Source organism: Fundulus heteroclitus, chromosome 11 (genome assembly GCF_011125445.2).
Source record: "Fundulus heteroclitus isolate FHET01 chromosome 11, MU-UCD_Fhet_4.1, whole genome shotgun sequence".
Lineage (NCBI taxonomy): Eukaryota > Metazoa > Chordata > Actinopteri > Cyprinodontiformes > Fundulidae > Fundulus > Fundulus heteroclitus.
The window spans coordinates 579,578-607,274 of NC_046371.1; the positions used below are offsets into that span (position 1 = coordinate 579,578).

The 27,697-nt window shown below is 42.7% G+C and overlaps 1 protein-coding gene and 3 non-coding genes across 4 annotated transcripts; 2 read left to right on the plus strand and 2 right to left on the minus strand.

The window, feature by feature from the left end:
• Positions 1-5,508: 5,508 nt before the first annotated feature.
• zgc:152891 (uncharacterized protein LOC767741 homolog) lies at positions 5,509-21,806 on the minus strand. The gene is made up of 16 exons (XM_021312863.2): positions 21,734-21,806; positions 15,823-15,912; positions 13,808-13,961; positions 13,489-13,708; positions 13,276-13,357; positions 12,856-12,945; positions 12,665-12,780; positions 9,316-9,488; positions 9,098-9,241; positions 8,829-9,032; positions 8,459-8,545; positions 8,019-8,188; positions 7,820-7,935; positions 7,405-7,505; positions 5,850-6,020; positions 5,509-5,714 (listed from the first exon to the last, which is right to left on the minus strand). The coding sequence occupies exons 3-16, from the start codon at positions 13,958-13,960 to the stop codon at positions 5,535-5,537; spliced, it is 2,007 nt and encodes a 668-aa protein (XP_021168538.2). The 5' UTR covers position 13,961; positions 15,823-15,912; positions 21,734-21,806; the 3' UTR covers positions 5,509-5,534.
• trnav-uac lies at positions 18,296-18,368 on the plus strand. Its single transcript has one exon. It is a non-coding gene; the product is annotated as a tRNA-Val (tRNA).
• Positions 18,641-18,712, minus strand: trnaa-cgc. Its single transcript has one exon. It is a non-coding gene; the product is annotated as a tRNA-Ala (tRNA).
• On the plus strand, positions 21,410-21,491 carry trnas-uga. Its single transcript has one exon. It is a non-coding gene; the product is annotated as a tRNA-Ser (tRNA).
• Positions 21,807-27,697: the final 5,891 nt, after the last annotated feature.

Sequence of the window (27,697 nt, forward strand, 5' to 3'; positions counted from 1 at the left end):
TTACCTGTGGAACCTCCTCCTGACAGGGCGGGTTCTAACCACACCCAGGGTCCGACCAATCAGAGCAGCCGTTGGATAAAAACAGAGAAAGAAGTGGTTTCCAGAGCGGCTGCCCTCTCCTACCCCACCTTGTGGCCGACAGGTGCAACAGCTGCTTACTGTTCATAATTTCAGAGGAAATACAAACATTCCTGCTGCTTTAAACAGAAAGATATGATGCTGAGCTCATGTGTCAGGATGAACACACACACACAACATGCTCAGTAGCCGTTAGAATGCTAACTGTAGGCTAACTACTGTAAGCAGGCTAACTACAGTTAGCCTGCTAACAGTAGGCTAAGTAACTACTGTTAGCAGACTAACTGTAGATAGTTAGCCTGCTAACAGTAGTTAGTTAGCCTGCTAACAGTAGGCTAATTACAGTTAGCTTGCTAACAGTAGTCAGTTAGCCTGCTAACAGTAGGCTAATTACAGTTAGCTTGCTAACAGTAGTTAGCCTACTTTTAGCATGCTAACATTAGTTAGTTAGCACGTGCTAACAATAGTTAGCGTGCTAACTGCTGTTAGCAACATGAAAACACAACACTCTTAATATTTTATGTGTTCAAACCACAGCAACGTGTTCAGAGGTCAGAGGCGTCACAGGTTTGGTTCTAATGAGAGAAAAATGGTTCAAACACACAAAGAAACAGTTTGTAGCTGCAAAAGATGACAGCGGTGGAAGTGATCCTGACCAACAGGAAGTTACCTGCAGCGGACAGGAAGCTACCTGACCAGCACAGGTATCCACAACAAATGACGGAGAACCAGAACCTGCTGGAGACTCTACTGGGTTTTCTTTTAGTAAAAGGATGTTTCTGAGCCGCAGCAGACAGTGAACCAGACAAAGAAACATTGACGACAGACCAGAAAAGCACAGAAGGACTAAACCACGTCCTCGTCTGCTAATAGTTCACATCAGGTTGGTCCCTCTTGGTCCAACCGCCTGCCCATGTATGCAGAGAGGATATGCTGGTAAAGGTTCTCAGTCATCCGGGTCAAAATCATTCCAAAAAAAGTTAAAAACAAGAACTGGACTGTTTCCTGAAGTTTGAAGACGTTTCCCTTCTTATCCAGGAAGATTTCTCAATTCAAAAGTCTGGAGTAGTGAGGAGTTCCAAGCTTTATATTATTGCCTAACAAAAGCCTTATTATGGTTTAGATAACATGCAGATTGAACAGAAACAGGTTCACCCCTTAGTAATGGAGAGTCGTTAAGGTCGTTGTTGGCCTGGTTTACAGGAACAATGTTTTGATCACCTGTATGGAGGTGAGGGTTGAGGTTAAAATTGGGAGGAATCAACCCTGTAGCTGTGTTATAAGTTGGAACCTAAGGCCTCCTCCTCTGTTTAAGGTTGTTTTTTTCTCTCTTAAGGTAGATGAGTTCCTTCACGCCCCTTTCAAACCATCATTTTGGACAAAGAAGACATGGTTTGAAAGCTTGGAACTCCACATTACTCCAGACATTTAGATTTCAGAAAGCTTTCTGGATGGAAGGCGAAACGTCTTTAAACTTTGGAAAACAGTCCAGTTGTTTTGGTTTTTAACTTTTTTTGGAATATGTAGAGAGGAGCCTTTATCAGAAAGGCCAAAATAAAAATAAAAAACACCAGAGGAGGTATTTCACAGTATTTGTACATTTATTGACACATCTGTCGAAAATAAAAGATGAAATGACATGAAAGCATCCATGGCAGGCTCCAGGAAGCATCGAATGCAGGATCTTAGTTAAACACACCAGGACGTCTGATCAGGCTTTTAATTAGGAGTTAATCCTGAGTCCATGCTGAACTTTACAGGTTACAGAGTTTAATTATTTTACAGATGTGATGCCGGCAGCACTGAGAGGGAAAGCCTGGTTTGTTGTAGAACAGCAGATCCCACCTTCATCTGATCGGGTCCACCGCTGCGCCTCTGCTTTAGTAAAGGATGTAAAAATGCTTCTGTTGTAGGAAAGCCAGCAGGAAGTCTAACTCTTTGGACTTTTCCCTCATTTGCATCTTTTATCCTTGAATCTTCACTGAATGAGACTCCAGGTGTTAGGACTGCTCCACATGTTACATACGTGTAGCGGCCATAACTTTAACTAGGCGATCACCAAAATGTATTTATTTATTTATTCTTAGCTCTACAGATTTGCTCCCCAGAACAGGCAGGAATCGCTATGGTAACCAGTGACTCAGCATTTCTCAGGTTCTTCCTTGAATCAGCAGAAGGTGATGGATGAGAAACCAGAGGTCTTTTTCTTGCTCTGCTGCTGTAATACGAGTCAATATTAGCTTTTAGTTTTACTTCCAGACTTTGAACTGAAGCTAAAAACAGAAAATGTTCAAATTGCTGAGAGTTTGCTGCAAAGATTTCCCTCAATTAACGAGACGATAAAGTTTAAAGTCGCCTGGAGGAAAATGAGCCCCACACGGCTGGTTGTCTTATTAGGCATAAATCATGTGAATAAACAGAAAAACAAAGACCTGATTACATTTTATATCAGTGAAAGTTATGCAATGTCAAAAACAAGTTGGTAAAGTCCTGTAAATTTAGTCACGTTTAAAGGGATCTCCTGTGGAGCCTTCAGTTCTGCTTTATAAGTGAAGATATCACCTGAAACCACACACCGACTCTTCTGTGACTAACAGAGATGAGTTCACTTTACATCATGGATGATTTAAGCTTTAACCTCTTAAAGAACTGAATAAACGCTGCTGGTAAATCCCGTCTGTGCTGACCTGATGGTGGTAGAAGCGTTTAAAGCGACCACAGAGACAAACGGCGTCTAGATGGAGGCTTTTCAGGCAAAAATGTCTTTTCTGTTGAAGAAACTATTAAAATGTTCAGCCGTGATGATACAGTTTACCTGAGCAAAGATTATGGTAATCAGGGAGGGTGTCATGAAGACCTAGGTGTACTTTCTAAACTTTATTTCAGACTAATTAGGATAATTGAACAGGAAGTAGTTCTTGCTCCAGCTGTGAACTGATGTTTAGCAGGTGAGCTGTTTACCTGGATCCGTTTGCTTATGGCTGACCTGAAGAACTAGTTCTTCTGGCTAAGGATGAACTGGACCAGCACCGGAGGACCTGACAGGAATTACATACACTGTGTGCACAATTATTAGCTAGGTTGTAGTTTTGAGGATCAATTGTATTTTTGAACAACTACAGCGGTGGTCAATCCAGAATGTCAATTAACCTCAAACCTGAATATTAAAGAGGGTACAAGTGAGATTTTGGCTTTCTTAGGAGAATGTCTATGTGCGGACAATTATTGGGCAACTATTAGTCAGCACAAATATTATGCAACTCAATTAAAAATGAACATTTTCCCATCTCACTTGTTTATTTTCATCTGTTAAAGTGAGATTAATAAACTAACAACTCGAACTTTACACCTAAATAAATAAAAAAAACATCATTAACCAATATAGCCACCCTTCGTTTCAATAACAGACCCTAACCCTGACGATCAACTTTTTGTGCAGCAGCCGCTCAGCCTCTGTTCAGAGATGTGAACCGTCCTTTTTTTTCTCAACACGTTTCTGGCGACCCTGTTGACTATTTGCAGCAAAACGTTTGATCGTTCTGTGATCACGCCCCAACTTCTTGGCAATTTCAAGAGTGCCACATCCTTCTGAAAGTCTTTTTACAATTTTGGACTTTTCAGAGTTACTTAAATCTCTTGTCTGGCCCATTTTGTCTGAGGAAAATAAGCTGCCTAATAATTATGCACACTTTGTTGATCTCCTTAGGCCCAACCCTCCCTCATTACGCAAATACACATCAGCTGATTTGCTTAAATCCAATAAGCATTGGAAAATATGCATATAAATGATGATATGCTCAAAAATACAGCTTGCCTAATAATTGTGCACACAGTGTAGTTCTGACACATCTGAAACAAAAGTGATCCTTGGAGCCATGTTGGTAGACAGCCACAGCGCTAGGCAGCGCTAGGCAGCGCTAGGCAGCGCTAGGCAGCGCTAGGCAGCGCTAGGCAGCGCTAGGCAGCCACGGTCGTCATGGCTTCCAGACAAACAAAAAGAAAGTGTATTGATACTCTTGACCAATGTGCAAGAGAATGATACTTCCATAAAATCGCTGCAGTCAGGATTGATCTGCATGAAATAGAAAACTGAAAAATGTCAGACAACGCAGACAAACTGCCCCGATATCTCACTATCTCAGTGAAATACTCAGAGAACACAATGAGTGCCGATGCAACAGGAGAAACCTGATGGACGCATGCAAACAGCATCTTAACAGCTTTGTAAAGGACGTCTGAACTCCTCATGTGAATAATGAGGTTCTGGCAGAGTAAATATTTACAATAATGTTCTGTACATATCTATCCTAGCTTGCAGGCACAGGCTACATTAGCTAAGCTAATGTTGCTAATGCTACAGTAAATGTCGCTGGTATTTCTCTCAGTGTAGTATACTCATTGTGAACATATTTATAAACCTGGAGCTAGAACCCAGGACATTGCTGTGAGGCGACGGTATAAACCACTAAGCCGTCGTGACGCCAGTAACTCATTACCGACATTTTCTGATGACATTCTGAAGCGTGCCGATGGAGCTAATCCCCAAAATGGCAACACAGCGTAGGGGACAAACTTTTCCAACCAGGTGATTGCAGCATTTTTATTTTTTAAATGTCTCATTAAAGGTGGGAAAAACTTGTCAAATTATTAATTATAGTGTCATTTTTTACATCACAAACAGTATAAACACAGTTGTTTGGACCTTTTGGATCCGCCCTGTGTTAGAACAGAGACGGACTGATTGGTGGGTGCTGGTAGGAGGACAGAGGACCTGCTTCACCTTCAGGAGACACGTCCACCTGGACCAACAGGTTCACTGCAGCAGCGTCACAACGTTCCACGTGACATTACAGTGATGTGAGGCTAGCGCTGATATTAGCTCAAACAGTCCAACCTGATGATGATGATGATGATGATGATGAGAGGAATGTCTGTTTGTAAGAATCCTTTGACGTTGACTTTGTCCCAGATTTGAAACAGCCGTCAGGTTTTTCTGCAGAGAAAGCGTCTCCTGGTCGCCTGTAGGAATGACCATCCTCCTTAATCCTCCGTAGAGATCAGTATTTATCCATGTTGGTCATAGTTTTCCTTATACGAGCCCAGATCTCACCAAGGAGGATATCAACATGGCTGACCCTGATATTAGGAACATTGGTCGTGCAGGATGGGGTTTACTGTGCAAGCTGCTCCAAGATGAAGCTTTAGAAAGCAGAAACTGAAAACCTTGATTTATATGTGAAGCCAGAAAATGACGTTATGTCAGAAGTTAATCAGACAGAACCTGAACACCAGGATCTGTGTGATTCAGCACGAAAATGATACCAAAGAACTTATTTAGTGATGCAGCCCAGAACCAACAGGATGAATAATTCATTTTGATCTCCACCCAAGATTTAAAGAACAGCAATAAATATGCAGAGAAGGTGAAGACCAGGAGAAGGTTGATGGATGCGGAGTTAAATGGCGACGCTGTTCTCGATGCCAGACGGACTGAGGTACGTATACGGCAGCTCCAGGTGCCTGTTGCGTTCTGTGATGTCATCATTAATGGCCTTGAGCTCTGCCTGCACTTCCTCCACCAGCCTCCGGTGGGCGCCAGCTCTGAAGATGGCCTCTCTGTAGTGACACAGAGGAATCTGTAGAGGGAGACACATCGTCAGTGTGTTGTTTTATGCTAATTAAAGGTGAACTTGATGGAAAATGATCCCAGTCTGAGTCCTGCAGTGTTCTGAGGCGTGTTCTCCTGCAGAACCTGCTGGGGGGAACCTCACAAAGTCAACGCCGGGCTGCGAGAGCATTTTCAGCGTCATCAGGACGCGCTGGGTGGAGTTAATGTCCGGCAGGTAGGACAGGATGTCCTGGTCCGTGACGGCACCTTTAACCTGAGGAGGAGGACGCAGCATGGCGGGGGGGCAGTTGGGCATCCAGAGAGCAAAGTCCAGCTGCAAGGAGACAGATTACAGAGACGCTGTAGTTTTACTGCAGCCGTGATGGAAAGAAACAGACAGCTTTCCCTCAGTTTAGCAAAGACATTTAAATTATTTACTTTACAGAACAGCCGGATCCGGCCCGCCGAACAATTTAGTCCAGCCCGGTGGCTAAATGCATTATCATTATTATTATATAAATAAAAAAAAGCATATTTTTTTCCCCCCAGTGTCCTGTCTGGCAATGTGGCAATAATAATTGTTGTCTTAATGCCAGAAAGAGCTCATCAGATTTGACTTTCACAAGTGGAGCAGTACTGCTTTGCCATAGTGCTCTGCTTGATTTATGAATGTGAATAGTTTTATTATTATTCATGTGGGGAATATCTCAAATGATATGGACTCTACAATGGGAAAGTAGGAGAGAAAAGGAAGAACAAGAAGAAACAAAGAAAAGGTGAAAGAAAGAAAGATGAGATAAAAGGAAGAGAATGATAAAACAATTATTGAAAAAAACATGTACTTCATTTAATTGAAAATCTGCAGTTACTATATTGTCCACGGGTGGCGCTGTTTTAATTAGCAGATTAAGCTTCAGGTGTGGAAAAATTTAAATAATTTTTATCTGTTTGATGTATTTTGTCATGTAGGACAGTGTTTTTAAGTTCCAAAAAATGTGAATAAATGTTTTTCAACATTGTATAATCACTGTGATCAGTTCTTATGCATAATGCACTTAAGTAAATGTTTTACTGAGTAAAAGTATTGTTGAAATTGCACATACTTTTCTTAAAAAAGCTGAGGTTATTCATAATATATTGTGTAAAAGTGAAATTAACTTAATATAAAAATCAACAACAAGTCCACATTTATTAGTTCTATTTAATCTTGCAATGAGTTTACTCGTGTGGCCCTCTTGAGATCAGATTAAGCTGAATGCGGCCCCTAAACCAAAATGAGTTTGACACCCCTGGCTTACAGCCTTCATGTCGACACAAAACTTCTCAGACAGAATGGATTTATTTGCAGCCTTCATCCCGAGTCGTGGCGGAGAAACCAGCCCAGAGCTGCGGCCTCCATGTCCTCCTGGTGCCGCTGTGATGCATCCCTGCTCCATCACACCGCAGCACCATCAGCTCTCTGCTGAACTTACTGACGCACCAAGGAGGTAATTCAGTTTATTCTGCCGTGTTGGAACAAGAATGCAAGCAGGAGGATCAGGACCGGACATGGAGAGCCGTGTCCCACAGCCAGATGCTGCCACCGCCGTGCTTTTCTTTAACATCGCGTTATTTCTTACATTACTCAGCTGAAATACCAACATCTTAACGAAGTTCATGTTTTTAATATTTCCAGGTAGTAGCTCTTCTGAAAGTTACTTTACTGTCTTTGGTCTGACCTGGGAGAAGTTGACGGCGGCGTGCAGAGCGGAGCAGGAGTAGATGAACATGGTCAGACACTGGGACACTTCTGCTTTGGTCTGGAAACGCTGAGGGAAACCTGGAAATGACAGCAGGAGGGTCAGCACAGAGGAGATCTGGGGAAATGTTCCTGTCTCTTCACGAGGCTCCATGACTGATGCACCAACAGCAAATATTCCTGTTTTAATTAATAGTTTCAGGAGATCTGAGCAGGTTTCCCTCCTCTCTATATTCAGCAGTGAGACTTTATCGTCCTCTTGGTCCTCTGCAGGTTCTCTCTGTAGACACGGTCCGTCCAGATGTCTGCAGAACCTGATGAGCGTCTCTGCTGGGCGGTTCCTCCTTTAAAGCAGCACAGCGGACCTCCACCTGTTCCACCTGTAAAGAACCCACCTGAGTTCTGCGTGAAGCCGTGTGTGTTGATGTCAGTGATCCAGTTCTGGAGCTCGGAGTCGTTCTGGACGTCTTCGTCTCCTCTGTAGAACAGGTGGACCCAGCCCAACACAAACCTGCCGCCAGGACCGACACAAAGATCTCAGAGGAGCAGAGCTCGGCGTTCCTCGCCTCGCCTCGCCGCGGCGCGTCTGTTTACCTGTGCAGCGCCTCCCAGACCCGCAGCGCGTCCTGAGCGTAGAAGCTGTGAGGCAGGTTGTCCACGCCGCGGTCCGACAGGTCGTCAGGAACGCACATGGACCGGTACTGGATGGTGGCTGACGCTCTGCGCAGGATCTCTGGGATGGTCTTCAGACCAGAACCCACCGCCTGCAGGAACCAGGTAGTTTCAGATCGCTCAGCTGCAGAGGGCCAGGTTTTACTTTTAAACTTTAAGGGTTCCAATTAAAAAAACATGATTTCTTTTTTAGTATTTTCAGAAAAAATCATGAATATAAGGGTGTTAAAGGGACCCTCCAGGTCATACGTGACCCTTGGTGCTTTCAGCAAAGCCGATCTAAAGCTTCCCCACGCAGCGAGGCGCCCTGGGCAAAGAGCCATGCTGCACACGTCTAAAATCACCGGCAGGTAAGTTTCTACCTGATCAAAGACTCCGTTGACCGCCAGCAGCGACGCTCGAGCCTGCAGGTTTATCTGCATAGACGTCCTGATGTGAGGCATCAGCAGCTGGAGAAACAGAAGATAAACAGGAACAAACTAATAATACGTGGTTCCACAAACTGAATGATTCAGACGTGAGTCGTCAGGATGAAGGGATCAGGACGGCTTTAATTTGTTTAATCTAACCAAGCTGTCTGTAAATGTTCTTTATGACTTCTGTTTTTATCATTTAGTTCTGTTTAATGGACCTCTTTTATAAAAGATCTTTGTGTTGCCTGAGTGAGTGGCGGTGATCACCTGGTAATCATCAGGTGTCATCACTGTCTCAGGTGTGTCAGCTGCTTGTTACCTGGTGCAGCGGGTGATGCTCTGGAAACTGCCGCAGCGTGGCCACGCAGCACAGCTCTGCCATCATATGGGTCCGCAGGTAATGGGAGACCAGCTGGTGACCCTGGAAGTCTGCGCTGTGGACCCAGATCTTAGCCAGCAGCCAATCACAGCTGGAGTCAGAGGGCAGGAAGACCGGGTTCTCAGGACCAGGAGTCTGCTGGAGCTGAAGCAGGAGAGCGTTACCGACATCATTTCAGTCTGAGCCACAGCACCTGGGTCAGAGCTCACCTGGATGGCGATGGGGACCACCTGTCCCTGCCGGTTCAGGTGGAGGAGGCACACTGGGGCGGACAGGTACGTCTGCTTTCCGTTGATCTGGTTACCTTCGAGCCCGTCCAACAGCTTATAGTCCAACAGGTAAATCTTTCCGTTCTGTCACATCAAGAAGCATCAAGTTTCTGAGATTAAATCCCACAAGAGCCACAAACCAGAGAATTAAAATTTACCTGAAGCTCCTCTTCGAGGGAGGAGCCTGCAGGTAGGAAGGGGCGGAGCATGTGGGAGGTGACGGCCAGGTTTGGAGGGACGGTGTGTGTCCGACGCAGGAGCAGAGGGTTGCAGCCGTTCAGACACTGATAGCCGAAATACCAGTCCTCCTTCCAGTGAGCCTTCACAAACCCTGGGAGACAAAATCAAACATTTCTGATCGTCCTGCAGGAGACGGCTGAGCTGGAGCCTGAAGCTTCAGTCAGAGACGCAGCGAGCAACAAATGGAGAGCAGGAAACACAAAAAACAGAGGAAAACACAACACAGAGGAAACGGGTTTGTCTGGAAAAGAAACTCAAAAGAAATGAGAGAAATATACCCGAAATACTGTGAAAAGGACTCAAAGTAACCGCACTATACTGTCAATGTAGAGTAAAGGAACCTGAATAACATCCTGTTCTTCATCCTCTGTGTAATGAGATGTTGATCCATTTAGCAGCTAGAACAGCTTCAGCGTATCTGGAAACGTTTCCCAGGAGTCTGTTGATGGGAATATTTGACCATTCTTCCAGTTAGACACTGATGTTGATGTTGTAGAAGACTAGGCAGTCAGTCTCTGCTCTACTTCCTCCTGAAGGTGCTCCATGGTGGTGAGGTCCGGACTCTGTGCTTTGTGCTCTGCTGCTGTCATGTTGGGACAGACAAACTGCTCTGGTTGTTGTCTGGTTGCTCTCCGGTCGTGTCTTAGCAGAGAAAATTACTCTGGGATAAAATCATCTTAATAATGTTCATTTTGTGGTGTTTTTCTTTGATTAATCTGTCGGGCCGGAGCAGATCTAGAGCGAGCTGGAACTGAGACTTCCTGGGACTCAAACTTTATCTCAATGAGTGAACATTGATGGTCCAGTAAAATTACTTTGTTCAGTTTTATCTGGGCTTCCCCTTCATCTCCTTTCACTAACCTGCATAAAATATGTCCACATAGTACCTGTATACATGCTGAATTTCCTCTACGTTATCCCAGCAGCTAATGCTAAAGCTAAAGCTCTGTTAATGTATTTACCACACAGCTCGTTCTGACCACTGAGCTATATTATACACTGGAGTGCTAATAGCCGCTGTTAGAACGAGTCGCTGTGAAGCCACCAGCCGCCATATTGGTACTCCTTATTTTCCCCCAGTAACTAGGAAATATGTGCGCTACAGCATCGAATAACGAGGATTTTCTCATGTTCAGGGGGGCTTAAAACTTTTAAAATGTCAAATGCCATATACTTTTATGTTCTAAAACTGTTAAGTACTGAGAAAGTCATGTGCTGAAATATTTTGCATTTTATTTATGTAAATATATATATATATATATATATATATATATATATATATATATATATATATATATATATATATATATATATATATATATAATAGATATATAGATATATATATATATATAGATAGATATATAGATATATATATATATATATAGATATATATGACATTTATAAATATACAAATAACAATATACAAAAACATATATTTACATATGTGTATACATATATACATAAACACATACTTATACATACATATAAATTTAATATGAATAACATGTAAAATATTTCAGCACCTAATTTCCTAGTAGTTAATAGTGTTAGTACATCCACTGACTGTAGAATTACCTGTGAAACGTTTTCACTCAGCCAGAAAACTGCTTGTTGTTGCAACCAAATCCTGTGGGATTCTGGGAGAGTAGGGAGTAGCAAGATGGCGGCCAGTTATGGTGGATTTCATCTTTTAATATTGTCAAGGTGGAACCCTGTTTGTCTTAATAACTGCAATCACTGCCCAAAGAATGATTAGTTCTAGAATGTTTCACTGAATCACAACAAGTAAGGCCAAAGGAACTTTAGTTGAACTACTCTTGGCTCCTACTGTCTTTTTCCAAAGATCTGTTTATAAGACTTCCTAGAAATGGAAGAGCAGCACACACACCATTTCACACGCACACCCCTCCAACTAGGGAGGGAGGGCTTTTGGTCCAGAGCAGCGCCTGTACACAGTAAGATATCATGTTCCCATTTACGTCATACTGTATCCCTATAAAGGCTGAAAGTTACCCCATATTGTTGGGATTGTTGGGACTTCTGTGAAATGAAGATGATTGTAAGTCCAGAATAAACGAATCCCCCTGCTGGTCACTGAGGAGAAGCTGTGGTGTCTGGTCTCGTCTGTCTGTTTTTTAAGGTTAAATCCTCTCCCACACAGTGACTTCAGTTTTTCAGCAAAATCAGCACTCCAGTGTATTATATAGCTCAGTGGTTCTGTCTGTACAAATGGTTCTTAAAGAAACATGTGGGATTTAGGGGATGCTATTTTCTTTGTTGTTAGCTTAGCCGCTAATTCCTGACGTCACAAAATCACCCTTGCTATCTGTCTGCCATCTTGTGAGTCCATCTATGTTGATATTCGTAAAACAATAACTGACAGAGAATGATAGCTGATTGGCTGTTATTTCCTGATGATCAAGTGGATCAAAGTCACTTACCCTGTTAATAATTACCTTTGGCACTTAGTTATTCATAGCAAAACCAAATCTGTTTTTGCACAACATTGTCTTGTTCTGCAGCTGCTTTAACTCCTGAAAAACAGACTCGTACCGTCATCCTACCTTCACCAAACATTTGACACAATGAGCCAGGAAGGTTGTTCCACAGGTCACCGCCACACCCAGACTTCCTCTGGACCAGACAGAGCAGCACGCTGCGTTTAACTTTATAAAGTTTGGGTGAAACTGCCTGGCTGTGGACCCATTATTACTATTAAGCTCTTTATTTATAGTTATTGAGCTAATCTGATAGGTAAGGCAAGTTTAAGCAAGTTTATCAAGCACTTTTCAGTAACAACACAATTCAGGCTACATGAAGTTTGGAGGTCTGCAGCTAACTGTGGGATATTTAATAGTGATGACATTTCATGACTGGATGTTCCATCACTGACCTCCTGGGAGCGAGCCGCTCTATCACTAATGCTTGTAGAAGCAGTCTGCACGACTACATGCTGACTTTTATACAGCTGTGGTGATGGAAATGGTTGGAAAACCTGCGTTGAAGGTTTTGGGGGAATGACCCATTGATATATGTGACATAGTGTCCAAAGCAAAACATCTACTGACATTAAAGTTACACAGACCTTCAGAGAGACACAGCGTAGCTATAGAGACCCAGAAAGCTATTTTACAAAACAAATACAGAGACAGACACATTTCTCTCCCAGCAGACTCAGATGTGCCTTAAACATGTAAACTTTAGATTTGTTTATTCGTGTTACATGCCAGGCTGTTGGCTTTTCTAACACAAGGTTCTGGTTCTTACTGGCAGCGCTGTTCTGATGTCCAGTGTGTGCAAAGACCGTCTCCATCTCAGAGAAACTGGTCCAGGGCTCAGCCCGGCCTGCAAAGCCCCTCAGGTAGTGCATGTTGATGGCTGGACTGAGGACCAGGAAGAGGAGACTCATTTCTGGCTCATAGACAGAACATTTCAGGAAGAGACAAACTGGGTTCTACCTCTGATGGGTGTAGCTGAGGTTGGGCCCGAGTTCGGCCAAACTCTTGAGATCGACACACTGAGGAGCTCCTTCAACGAACAGCCGCCACCTGTTAACACCGGCCCACACAGAAGAAGGAGACAGTTCTGCTCAGACACAGTTAAGATCTCTGAACACAGTTCTAACACCAGCCCTGGTTCTAGAACTGAGAGTTTAAAGTCAGCTCTGAGTTCATGTGTGTGATGTTGCTTTAATGTCTCCTTAGGAGCATCGATTGAGTCTTTTTGTTCTGCGCTCAGTTAGATTTACTTTGGTCACATTTCTTACAATGTATTTTTTACAGAACTGGTCCAACTAAAGGAACCAGACATGAATTCCCACGTTACTGACAAACCAAACAGAGAACCAGGTGAATGATGGGGATCAGCGTCTGTTTTACCTGATGACTTCCTGCTGGTGCTGCAGCTGACTGAGTCGGTGCTGCTTCAGCTGCTCTTCAGTTTCTTCTGCCAGCAAACACACTGGAGGAACACCACAATAAGAGCCAGAAGAACCAGGGTCAGTTCTCCGTGGTTCTGAGGCAGATCTGAAGTGAATGTTTACAGCTGGAACAGCTGCTCTACTGTTTCTAAAGGACTAAAATTAATCTCACGCTTTCCACTGCGGAGCTCCACGTCTCCATCTGATGTCCGCAGCCACTTGTCACACAGGAAGACCTGAGCTTCTGAATCCTCAGCTATGGTCCGCTGGCGGACCTCCACTCTGTTGCAGTGCCAGTCCACATTGGGGAATCCAATCTGAGCCTCCAGTCGGAGCCGAACCAGAACCACCGGACCTAGTGGACCATTGGCCCGGACCAGGACCAGACATGTCTGAGAGGAAAGGGAAGATAGTCCGATAGGATAAACCTGAACAGTGCAGCAGGATTTCTCCCATCGGGACTTTATCCACTCATTTCTGATGAAACTCACAGATCCAGCCAGTAGATGATGTTTGTCGTTCACTGTGACCGGTGGAGTTTCTCCTTGTGAACCGATTAGGCTGAGATACAGGCGGCTGTAGGTTCCACAGGTGGTACCAGGTGAGGTGTGAACAGTCACTTCAAACTCCTGACAGGAACCCATCCTGTGGACATTATGGAGACAGAGTTACTAGAGACAGAGAGCAATCCGACCGTTCTTCTAGCATTTTTAATGTGTAAAACTACCAGAATGTTTGCTGCTAAGAGGTGAAGAAGTTTAGGGAACCGCTGCAATAAATCACCGCAGGAAACGTGAAACTGAAAGAATTTTGGGAAGTAAACTAGAGTATCATCAGCATACAGTCTGATGAGCCAAAACAAATTCAGAAAGTTAACATTATGGAGCATATTCAATTATTTAAGTATAAGAGAAGCATATTATTCTCTATTCAAATCAGCCGATGATGTATCTCAGACACATTTAGGGTTTTGTTGCTGAGGTGGGGGAGACTCTGCTGTCAGCAAACAGACTCTTAGAAACACCACCTCCACATTACACATGTCAGCTTACATAATAATATATATGATTTAGTAATGGCATCTAGGTGTTATTAGAGTGTATCTGCTGCTTTATGTCTGTTGGTTGTGCTGTTCTTTTTGTGTCTCTTTCCAGCTGATGGAGCAGACAGAGGACATTTTATCATTCTCTTCCTTTTATCTCCTCTTTCTTTCACCTCTACTCTTTTTTTTTTTCTTTTCTTTCACTTTTTGTTCTTCCTTTACTCTCCCATTGTCATGTCCATATAATTTGAAATTCTCCTTGCAGGAATCATAATAAAGCTATTTACAAGCATAAATCAAGTGGAGCACTATGGCGGAAGCTGTTTGCTCCACTTGTAAAAGCAAAATCTGTCGAGCTCCATCTGGCATTGAGACATCAATTCCTATTGCCATATTGCTAGACAGGACACTGGGAAAAAAAAAAAAAAAAAAAAAAAAAAAGAAGAAACACCTCCGGACCCAAATTTACTGTACCTTGGACATGCACACCTGCAGTTATACCAACATTTCATCATAACAGAGACACAAATACACTGGCAGGACAAGGATGGGGAGATGTATGTTCTTCCTTTGTTGCTGCCTCAGCACTGGCTCAGCTGTCCAGGTACCCCAAACCAGCGGGTTACCCATCTGCAGATTCGGCTGCTTCCTCATTCAGGGCTCCCCACAGCAAGGCATTACAACTTCCACATGGAGTTAGCAGTTTTCACGGCAGATGCCCTTCTTGACATAACCGGGATTCAAACCCGGGTCTCTTGTTTTGAAGACATGGACCTAGCCGGGTTCTAATCAAAACAGAAGAGATGAAAACTCTCAGCTGCTGTGAAACTGAGCTGGAACTGAATTGGGATTTTTATTGCCTCCAGATCTCGTGGGGTTTCTGCTGCCTCTGATAAGCCTTCCTTTGTTTACCACGCTTACATTTGAATTGGAAATAAGCGACAGTTAATGTGGGTGTTGAGCAGAGGCATTCTGAGAGCTGAAAACACTGAACTCTTTGATGTTCCAGGTGACTTCCTTGTTTTTGTTGTACCTGTTGGGGAAGTTTCCTTCTCCTTGAGGACAGATCAGTTACCTGTTTGGCTCACATTCATTGTTAGGGAGAATAATCACATTTTCTGCGGGACATTTCTGACACTTCAATATGTCAGAAGCAAAAGACCACGATGCTCACAGATACTTCTTCAGAAGTTCCTACTAGCATGACTGGAGATTATTCAGGTCAGATAGACGAAGAGTTTATGCATACATAAGATTCAATAAATATACATACCAATTGACCTTATTTCTACTAAAAAAAACTAAATATTTCACATGTAGAACCAGAACATAGAAACGTCTGGACATGGCCTTAATATTAAAAGCTGTACATGAAAATAGAAAAAAAGCCCAACAAGTGAAAAATGTACAGGAATGTAACATTAAGGCAGTTATAGAGAGAATCTGATGGCCAGGTGAACATACCTGCTGAGCAGCAGCTCCTCTCCTCTGGGTTTGCCGAGCAGGTGTTTGGTACCTGCCGCTGCAGGTGGTTTTCATACTCCGCCCACTCACCTACACATAATTTTGGAGCACAAAGGATCACTTCTCAGGGTCATATAAGGCCTGCGTCAATGAAAACATTCACTACTGGACCAAAAGATGATTTTAAGGCCAATAAAACAAATACACTGCAGTCTTTTGCTGCTGTAACGCACTGAGGTATCACAAAAGCATCTCACTCCCTGTTTTACCATGTACGACTTTCTATGTGACAAATAAACCTGGATTTGATTTGAATGTGCTGGAATGTGTCGTGAAGTAGATTTGCTGGATCTGCCAGGATGTTGATGTGAGTTTTTGAGGCTGAGAACAGACTAGTAGATCTCAGCAAACTTGATCTTGGTTCAAAAAAGTTGAGCACCTCTGCTCTAACCACCAGCCCCCCCACCCCCAAAATGAAGGTAAATGGCCTGCAATTAAATTCTGACAAGACAGAAGTTGTAATCTTTGGACCAGAGTCCTCAAAAAATAAACTTCTTAACCAATCACTTAATCTGGATGGCATTAACTTGGCCTCTGGTAATAGTTTCCTTTTTTCACCTCAGGATTATCAGCAAAATTAGAAACATTCTGTCCAGGAGTGATGCTGAAAAACTAGTCCATGCATTTGTTACTTCAAGGCTGAACTATTGTAATTCTTTACTATCAGGAAGTCCACAAAATGCAGTTCAAAGCCTTCAGCTGATCCAAAATGCTGCAGCAAGAGTTCTGATGAAAATCAACAAGAGGGATCATATTTCTCCAATTTTAGCTTCCCTTCATTGGCTTCCTGTTAAATCAAGAATAGAATTTAAAATTCTCCTTCTAACGTATAAAGCCCTTAATAATCAAGCTCCATCATATATCAGAGCTCTGATTACCCCGTATGTTCCTAACAGAGCACTTCGCTCTCAGACTGCAGGTCTGCTGGTGGTTCCTAGAGTCTCTAAAAGTAGAATGGGAGGCAGATCCTTTAGCTATTAGGCTGCTCTCCTGTGGAACCAACTCCCAGTTTTGGTCCGTGAGGCAGACACCCCGTCTACTTTTAAGACTAATCTTAAAACTTTTCTTTGTGACAAAGCTTCTAGTCAGAGTGGCTCATACCCTGAGCTACCTCTATAGTTATGCTGCTATAGGCTTAGGCTGCTGGAGGACATCAGGGTCTATTTCTCTCTGCTGAGTTCTCCTACTGCTCTCCAATCTGCATTGTTTGTTGTTATTTCAGTTTTTAACTTTTTGTTCTCTGTCATTTTTCTCTTCATAGAAGGTACACCTGGTCTGGTGTTCTGTTAGCTGTGACATCATCAGGGGAGGCAGATCATCCTCTATTACCATCTAACAGATGGTAATAGACCATCTAACCATCTAACAGATAGAAAGTACTCCTGGGTCAATGTGAGCTTCTGAGCTTTCTGTGTCTCTGCTCTGTCTTCTCTAAGCCCCAGTGGGTGGAGGCAGATGAGCGTTCACACTGAGCCTGGTTCTGGTTCTGCTGGAGGTTCTCCTCCCTGTTAAAGGGGAGTTTTCCTCTCCACTGTCGCTTCATGCATGCTCAGTATAAGGGATTGCTGCAAAGCCATCAACGCAGACGACTGTCCACTGTGGCTCTACGCTCTTTCAGGAGGAGTGAATGCTGCTTGGAGAGACTTGATGCAATCAACTGGTTCCCTTATATAGGACATTTTTTACCAATCTGTATAATCTGATTGATTTTGACTTTGTAAAGTGCCTTGAGATGACATGTTTCATGAATTGGCGCTATATAAATAAAATTGAATTGAATTGAATTGAATCAGTTGCCAGTCGTACAGGAGCTGTCTTATTCCCGAGAACCTTACTGTTGAAATGAATTTATCAGACATGAGGAGGTGCTTTGCATAATTTGGATTTACAGACGTGTAAGCTGCTCCTGTATCGACCAGCATCGGTGTTTTTTTTTTTTCTTCAATTAGAATTTTTATCATAGGTTCATTTTCAGCACCGTCGCTTACGATTGGGCACTGGTTCTCCCCTGTAAGGTTCTCTGGGCCCCCCTAGTAACTAAAATTTGGTGGGTTTACAGGAAATGTTGAAATCCCAAACCAATCTCATTTAGGAAATATTGAAAATGTTCAAATCATTAATGAATCGATTTTAAGGAACGTTACAGCAATCCGCTGCAGTGCATCAACAGTATAGTTACGCAATGAGTCGATGTTGACAAGAGAAGTTGGTCTTTTTAGCGATATGGTAGCTATCTGCACCTTTATTACAATGCAGTGTTATATTATCATGATTATAAGATAACTTTTTAACTGTAACACCACCGTAGCACAGCCTTAGCAAAGCTAGTGGTGAGGAACTGCGTGAGTTAGCGCAGAGATAATGGTGTTCGTACAGATGAAATTGACAACATGTCACCGTTTCGGGACGTAATGGTTCCATAGTGTAGCGGTTATCACGTCTGCTTTACACGCAGAAGGTCCTGGGTTCGAGCCCCAGTGGAACCATCTCATTTTCTTTTTGAGTTCAGTCAGATCGCGACAGAAAGCGAAGCAGGAATGTTTTATTTTAAAGCGATATGTAAAAAAAATTATTGACATGCCATTTCCGGCTTGATTCATGAGCTTCAGAATAGAATCTACTGTTTTCCCTCCTACTATGGCGTATCGGTATTTTCCATTTCTAACGAACGTTTCCGATAGAAATAGGCCTAAAAATGCTGATAAGATCCTCTTTGTTCGTTGTTTTCAGTGTTTTCCGCTCCACAGCAAAAAGCAGATGGAGATGCCGGGGATTGAACCCGGGACCTCATACATGCGAAGCATGCGCTCTACCACTGAGCTACATCCCCACATAACTCACCGCAGGGCGGGGAAACAGCAGAAGAAGAAAGATATGTCTGCAGCTCATCTGTTTACTCGACGTTGTAATTTACTTTAAATCATTGTGAACACGTGAATATGCCTCCTATACTTCAGTGAGCAAGTCTGTCCCCACACAGAATACTTTAAATCCAGTCAGGATGGCCAAGCTCTCATTTTGTTCCCGACACAAAGACAATAATTATGATATAATTATTATGTTCATGTTAGTATAGCAGAATACCGACTTGGTCAGGATTAGAGCAACGTGGCTGCAGCTCTGATCACATTTGGAAATCGGCTCCTCGCTGCAAATCAAAACCACACTTTAGGGGACATTCATGTCTCTGGACAACAAAGACGAAGGTCCCAGGAGGGACTGTCAGCTCCCTCAGCTGTCAGCTGTCCTCTGGTTGCCGTAGATTATTTTTCCTCATTCATAAAACACTGAAATCTGAGACATTTCCAAGGGATAAAAAAAAGCTCTGCGGGAAATAATTTATAGACATCATCAAGCTCAAAATCAGAATTTTCTGTGGTGAAAATGCTTTAAAGAAGTTGATAGGCAGCATGATTTCAGGCTGCAGGCCTCTTTAACAGTCTGTCCTTTGTCTGGCGTCTTTGTTAACAAACAATAGGCCCGTTTACACTACACTTTTTTAACCGAGCCGAGACTAGTCCGAGCTCGGTAACCGAGATAACTCTTGTGTGTAAACGGTCAGCAGACTGAACCAGACCGCGCTAACGATAACCGGACCGCGCTAACTGCAGACCAGTTCCCCACCAGGTCTCGGACTGGTTTTTTTTAGCCCGGTTCCCTGATAACGAGGAGCGCATGAGCAGACCGCGTCATCCCCTTACAGTCCGCTGACTGTCAGCGGGTTTTCCGGCGTGTCTGGCTGCACGTCCCGATTCACACTCCATTCAGACAAATTTCAGACATTCATAATAATACTAGCTTCCTTACCGTGCCACACAGTTTCCAGTGATGATTCTGCTTAGCAGTGTGATGAACCTCAGTGTCTGTCGTTGTTTCCTGCGTCTGTAAATCCTTATTAGACGTTCATTTGTCTTATCCACGTCCCAAAAGCCGACTCTATGTCTAACAATAACATCCTGAATATTACGGGTGCCGCCATTTTGATTTGCTCGGTCCCGCCTTCAATCCCAGAGAGCGGTAGTACCGCAGATCGCCACTAGGGGGCGAGGAGCAACCAAGGAACAAATAACCGAGATAACTCTTGTGTGTAAACGGCTGCATTTATCTCAGTTAACTGGACCAAGCTTGGACCGGTCTCGGCATGGCTCGGTTTTTAGGTGTAGTGTAAACGGGCCTAGAGTGCACTTTGGCGAAAGATACTCGTTTACCGCCTGCAAAAATCCCTTTTAACAGCCAACAGCACCCTCTGCTGGTTGTCTTGGGTCAATACATCACATTTTAACCAGGGGTTGTCATCTGTTTACCGCGGGCCCAGGCACCTGAATGCCCCCCCCCCCCCCCAGCCCCCCGTCCTCCCAGGTCTGATCAAACTCATGAAAAAACATCAGGTTACAAAAACTTTATATTTTTGTGTATTTGGGAGAGTTTTATCATTTTGTAGTTTATTATTATTGTCATGGCAGGTCAAAAATTTCGCAATGTTAATTTTTGTAAATGCCGAGTTGTGTGTTAAACATTACACTATAAGTTGTTGTTTTTTTGTGTGGGTGCACACACTTTGTCCATAAGGCCCATGGTCGGGATTAATGTGTTGCTGAGTAGAAACCTGACATGTGCTCCATAGATCAGTAGATAAAATATTTTGAGAGGGCCAACAGCAATGTAACTCAGAATTACTGCAGATTGCAGTTTGTCTTTGCGCTTCGCCCACATGGCTGAGAGGGTTTTCTCTCTGATGAAAGTGACCAAGGAGAGGAACCAGCTGTCTGTTGAGTCACTGAAGGGGATTCTGCTTGAGCAACATGGTTTCACACACTTCTGCTTATTTATGGAGAGCAACCAAAAACTGATCAGTAAAATCAGTTCTACTGTAAAATGTGGCTGAGGAGATGAGGGAGCATATGGGTTTTTGTTTGTTAAAGAAGTGTCTTTGTAAGACCCCTGCTTTTAATTTTTATTATTACATTGACAAGAAAATACTTGTTTTCCCAGGAAATTATTTCAGATTGTTATTAATTCATTTGTCCCGCATGTCTCAAACAGTGAGCTATTATTATTATTACAGGTTAATTTTCTAAATCAGAAGAGTCATTATTTCATTGTTTATTATCATAGATTTTAAAAATATTTTTGTATTTGTCGACTTATGAAAAGCCTATCTGAAGTTTGTAATTAAAGAGAGGTGCAAATAAATAGATGGCCACTAGGTGGTGCTCGCAGATTGAAGAACAATAACGTGGCCTCAGCTCGACGCTGCAATGTGTCTACTATTATATAATTATATTATGATAAATGTGTTGTGAGTTGGCGCTATATAAATCAAATTAAATGTAAATTGTGCTAATAGTCGGTCTCCCGGTGCAAACACTACATGTCCAACAGCTCGTTTCCGAGTTAAAGCGTGCAGTATCGAGTTTGGTGTAGATTGTACGCACGCAGGACACCGTGAACCTCACGTCACGATGACGTAATGTCGTCCTGGTTTGTTGAGCAATATTTTGTGCTATCGACACACTGTACGGCATAAGCTGCGATGGCCGAGTGGTTAAGGCGTTGGACTTGAAATCCAATGGGGTCTCCCCGCGCAGGTTCGAACCCTGCTCGCAGCGAAGGGATGTACAATTTTTATTTTTTTTGTTTTGTTTCTTAATCCAAGCATTTATGGATAAAAGTCCCATTTTTAAAGTTTAGGAGGACAAACCACAAGAAGAAGGACTGATTATACCAGCATTTGTATGCGGCTCGCCAAGTCTAAAAATCTGACGTTGCCTGTACGTTGAGAAGTCGTTTTCTCTGTAACCTATATTAGAACCTGTTAAATCCATTAGAACGCGTCAGAACCTGTCAGAACCTGTTAGGATCTCCTTGAATCTTGCAGGACTTCCCGGGTGTCTTTCCTCTTTCCTGTGCTTGGTGAGTCTTTGGAGGAATGTGGCGAAATGTTGGTAGGAATAAATGTTCTCTGCTGCGACTTCCTGACATAACACCTGGTGTAGCGCCCTCTACAGGAGGTGGTCAGGTAGAACCAGGCTCTGGGTTTGAGCAACAATCGCTTATAAATAAACAATCTCTGACCACAGGATCCAATTTAAATGCTGGTTTGTTTAATTAAGACAATAGAGACAGTAATAAACATGTGACCAGACGGTGGAACCAGAATGCATGAATTGCCATAAATATAAAACTAAGAGCTTAAATCAGCTGTGCTATAGATGTCCAGAGTGTTTTATTGTCACCGCCTGTTACCATGAACACATTTCTCCTTCACATCGCAGATATGAAGGCAAACTGACAAACAAGCAGGCAGTTTTTTTAGTTATTGGACGGCCTCTGAGGTCCTAACACATTACAAAAGGTCCGAACCAGATCCGAACACATTCCTAACCAGATTAAGGAGATGGATGTGTATCTCCTTTTGGCAGAGTGGTTTCGGCGTTGCGCAGGTTCGAACCCTGCTCGCAGCAAGGGAAATATAAGATAAGATAAGATAACATAGGCTTTATTGATCTCACATTGGAGAAATTCACATGTCTCATCGGCTCAGTAATCAGAAGAAGGTGCCAAAAGTAGGACAAGGTGCATCGGGTATATACAGTGTGTCCTCGTATAAGAATAAAAAAATGCAAAATAGGCAAGGCAAGTTTATTTATATAGCACAATTCAGTACAGAGACAATGCAAAGTGCTTTACATGATTAGAATATAGGAATAAAAGCAAGTAGGGATAGAATGTAGTAACAAAAAAGAACATTTAAAAACAGTAAAACAGTTTAACTTGAACATTCAAAGGCAATTTTAAACAAATGTGTTTTTAATCTCGATTTAAAGGAACTCAGGCTTTCCGCACTTTTACAGTTTTCTGGAAGTTTGTTCCAGATCAGCGGAGCATAGGAACTAAATGCTGCTTCTCCATGTCTGGTTCTGGTTCTGGTTCTGGTTCTAGGTATGCAGAGTAGGCTGGAGCCAGAAGACCTGAGTGGTCTGGAGGGTTGATGCCCTGATAACAAGTCTGTGATGGATTTAGGTGCTAATTCAGGGATTTATAGACTAACAGAAGGATTTTAAAGTCTATTCTCTGAGATACAGGGAGCCAGTGTAATAATTTTAGAACTGGGGTGATGTGCTCTACTTTCTTAGTCTTAGTGAGGACGCGGGCAGCAGCATTCTAATAAGACAAAAAGAATTAAAGCAGAGGATATCTTATGTACATTCACGGTGAAAATATAATAAATATAATATAATTTTCTATTTTTGGTTTCGTAATTCATGCATGTCGATAAAAACCCTATTTTCAAAGCTTGGGAGGACAAATGTCTGATTATACCAGCATGTTTATCTGGCTCGCCAAGTCTACTGGTAAAAAGCTGATGATGCCTCATGCTGTAATTTTCTGTTGTAGGTTGAGAAAACGGTAAACAGCTTGTTCCTCGTTTTTTCTGAAACCTGAATTCATACCTGATGTACTCTCATTAATCAGAATCAGAATCAGAAATACTTTAATAATCCCAGAGGGAAATTACTGTTTCAGTACAACCGCCATCACAAAGGATCTGTTAGAACCTGTGAAATTCATTAGAACACTTCAGAACTTGGGAGGACCTCCTTGAGTCTTGCAGGACTTCTCAGGTGTCTTTCCTCTTTCCAGGTCTTGCTGTATGGCAAGTTGTTTTAACATAAATTCGGTTGTACCGCCCTTACATTCCAGATATCTCTAATTGTTTTATGACTAGACGTTTTAGCGATTTAAGATATCTCTAATTACATTCTGACTAGTCGAAATGACATCATATTTACCATTGAGTTGTATGGAGACGTCAATTCAACATATCTACAATGAATTACTGACTATCTGAAATACCCATTTCACATATCTACGATTAAATTACGACTAGTCATAAAGTAAATTCAAGATATCTCAATTTTAGTTTTGACTAGTCATAATTCTAATTAAAGATTTCTCAAATGCCACCATAATTCAAGATATCTTAAATGTATTTTTGGATAGGGGATATGCAGTTTTGACTAGTGAAAACTAAATTGTGGATATATTAAAAGCAAATAATGACTATGGACACATTTCTCCTTCACATCACAGATATGAAGGCAAACTGACAAACAATCAGGCAATGAACAAGAGTTACAGTGATTTGTTTGGTTTTTAGTGGTCACCATATTGAGGGAGGAGGTCTGATCTCCTGACCTCTGGTTGGCCTGGTCCGACTAAAACGCCAAACATGACAGTATCTACCTCAGTGCAGGACCTTTTATCCATGAAACTAACGCCCCCGCAATCTGAAATTACTCAAGTAATTTTGTATCGAAATACCGTTGTATCGGGCTTTTGACATGCAATGAAAGAGCGGGTTAATAATGTAATGTTGTTATTTCTTAAATAAATTCAGATTTTATGGTATTTTCTGGAAGCTCTGTTGCCTTGCAGCAGGGTTCAAATCCCAGCTGGAGGTCTTTCTGCATGGAGGCTGCGTGTTCTTGTAATACGAGTCTCTGCCACTGTTTAGTTTTCTGTTTTGGGTTCTTTCTTAGTTTCTGTCTCAGGTTGGTTTTTGAGTTATTCTGTTTTGCACTTTACTTCTCAGTCATCAGCTCAGTTCACCTGCATCAGTTAGCCTGCCACGCCCCTATCATCAGTCACTAACCAATCAGTTCACTTCATTTCAGTCACCACCTTCCCTTTGATTATTTCCACCTGTCTCTGGTAATTAGCATTCTGCTCTGTTCACCTCCTTTAACCCGTTTGAGTTCACGTCACTTTGCCAGATCATTTTTCCGTGCCTTGGGTAAGTCAGAGCCGGTTCTGATTCTGGTTCTGATTCTGACTGTTGCTTGGATAATTTGACCTGTTCTGCCTTTTTGTTATTAAGCCAGCCTGACTCCTGACCAGTTTTATTTTAGGTTGTTGGCTGTGGACTGTTTTTTTAGTTCTGGACTAATTTTTGTTTTCTGTCTGTCAAGCTTTTGTTAATAAATCGCCGTTTTATTTCAACCTCAGCTTGTCTGGCTGAATTCAGGGTCTTCTGTCTCTGATTCCTGACAGTTCTCCCTGTGCATGTGTGGGTTCTCTCCAGGTACTCCAGCTTCCTCCCACAGTCCAACAACACGACTCCTGGATTCTTCTGGCCTGAAGACTCAGATCTGCGTCTTCAGGCTCAAACCAGGTGGTTCTGATTGTGCTTTTTGCAGGAACCTGTCTGAGTGTTGGTCAGTTTAGCTCCTTTTCTGTAGTTTCCTTTGTGATGGACCCAGGTCCGGATGTGTGACGTGGCGTCCGTCCTCAGAACAAAATGTTCTGGGTCATTTATGCTCTGGGTCGGAGCAGGCCGGACTTTCACAGACTGCTGAGTGGATTTCACATAATTAGTGATCTGTGCCGGGTCTCAGCTGCCATCAGCGTCTGTCCTGAGGCACAGAAGGTATTTATAATTTTCCCAGGAATAACTCTGGGACCTTCAAGCAGAAGATGTAATTGTGGCCGTCCAATCAGCAGCTGTATTTTCATCCATGTTTATTGGTACCACGCTCTAGGAAGAGCTGATAGAAAGGTGGGTTTCCTGTGTCTTCAGGAGGTTTTACTCAGTTTCTAAATGAAATAATGATTTTAAAGCAGGAAACAGCTTTTGTGAATCTTTTCTGACTTTCATCCCCACAATCGCCTGGATCAGAGACTGACAATCAGACCAGATTGACTAGAACCTCAGGAGAAGATTGTCCAAATAATTCTTCATAAAATGACATGAAATAACATTTCCATTTGGAATTAATAAAGTATTTTTGCATTTAATTTGTTTTCCAGTGGGTAAAATCCTTCCACACTGTGACTTTAACAGATCCTAAAGAAATGTGGGACTTTGACCCTCAGCTGCGTGGAGGGAATAAATGTTGCCGTCGTCATAAGTTGACGGTTTTAGTTTGGTTATTAGCTTCTGTTAGTTTTTGTTTGTAGTTCTAGTTTCTGCTCGGCCCGCTTCTCTCTTTGTGTTTTAGACTTTATTTTTTGGTCGTTATTTTTAAACCAGATCTACCTCGGTCCTGCCAGCATCTGGGGTTTGTAGCACAATGTCAGAACCCGATATTCCAACCAGACACAGTTGCACTTTAAAAGGTTTAATAGAAGGATGATCAGAAATCTGGCACAGGTAGGTAAACCCTCTGCAGGAGAAGCCTGAGGAGGCAGAGATGGGCAGGACTACGGATCCCCAGAGGCTTGATCCGTTCCGTAGGACAGGCTTGGGTCATGAGCCGGAGAACGGAGGTCAGTCCAGAACACAGAAGGCAGCGTAGAAGTCCAACAAGGAAGCAGACAGGAAATAATTCTGGACATGAACCAGTTCAAGGCTTTCAGTAATCTGGTACTCTCTAGTTGTCTGGGGAGACTTTATGAGCAGCGTGAACAGGTGAAGGAGATGATCTTGATTGCAGGGGCTGAGAGGCAGCCGTGGTGAACGATCCTAATGACTACATGAGGAGGAAAGACAGGATGCAGACAGCGGGCTGGATAAAGTGAAATAAAAAGAGCCAGAGCCAAACAGGAATTAATTTCCCTCATAGATTTAATATTCTATCACTTGGTGTTACTGTCTGAGCCTGTGTTCCACATAGTTGGTTTGTTTATTAAAATGGCTTACTGTTCCTTTGGTTAGAGGATAGATTTCTCCTCAGGTATCTGAAACACCTGTTTTCCTTCTAAGTTATTAACAAAATGGAGGAAAAGGGAAACAGCAATCCAAGGACAAAGCACACAGTTAATTTAATGGCTATGACATACAGTCTCTGGAGCAGTCGACAGCCAGACCATCGCTGAGAATGCAGGGATTGTCTGAGCAGGAAGAAAAATGTGCTGTCCAAGTATGCTCGTTACTTTTTAAGGGCTTCAGGTGTCAGTGGGTCACATTAACCAATCAACCAACCAATAAATCAATCATACAACCAATAGATGAGTCAGTCAGTGAATGAATGAATGAATTAATTAATTAATGGGAGCTTTACACATCATGATTAGCTGCATAAATCAGCTCATAAACTAAATATCAGAAATATTTAGTGATCAGTGGAGCTGCTGATTAATTTTCTTTAAATTGAGTTATTGAAAATAATTTATTGCTCTTGGTGGTTATTTGACTGAATATAATCTGCGCTGAGCATAACTGAACCGCGTGTTAATCTGAAGGTAAAACAGGTAAATGCTGACTGCAGCTCACTCTGTGGGAACCTTGTTCTCTGTCATCCCTGCAGTGGTAATTAGACGTAGATGAATTCAGCTGCCGGAGGATTAAAGCCCAGAGTTCCACATTAGGAGAACGCTGCTCTGCTCTCTGACAGCCGTTTGTTGTCTCTCTCCCAAAGCAATAGTTCTTTCTCAGTGGAAACCAGTTTCCTTTCGTTTGCTGGAACAGAAACTTTCCGTCTCAGTGACTCATTAACCGTCTTTACAGACTGAAACTTCTAACTGATTGATTTCAGAGCAGCTTACATTTTACCAGAACATTTAGAAATCCTCAGGTCACAAGTCCAAACCTGAGAGGAACACCTCTGGAAAAGAAGAAGCAAACATTTACTCTCAGCTTTTTACAAGTTATTTATCAGCAGAAGTAAACCGAGGACTCCTCCAGGAGGAAACTCACTTCCAGTGACTATGGCTCCATCCCAAGACTTTAACAACAGCTCCTAACTCCTGCCTCCTAGCTCCTATCTCCTAGCTCCTACCTCCTGCTCCTATCTCCTTGACCTTTCCTGGGTCAGCAGAACTCCATCAGGGAGGAAAGGAGCTTCACCTGCTGAGATGATTCCAGACGCCATTA

Coding starts and splice junctions, on each gene's coding strand:
- zgc:152891 (XM_021312863.2), bottom strand. CDS start 13,960: ATGGGTTCCTGTCAGGAGTTTGAAGTGACTGTTCACACCTCACCTGGT. Junction 8,546..8,828: donor AGCATCACCCGCTGCACCAG/GTAACAAGCAGC, acceptor CTGTTTCTCCAG/CTGCTGATGCCTCACATCAG. Junction 6,021..7,404: donor CCGCCGTCAACTTCTCCCAG/GTCAGACCAAAG, acceptor GTCTCCTTGCAG/CTGGACTTTGCTCTCTGGAT.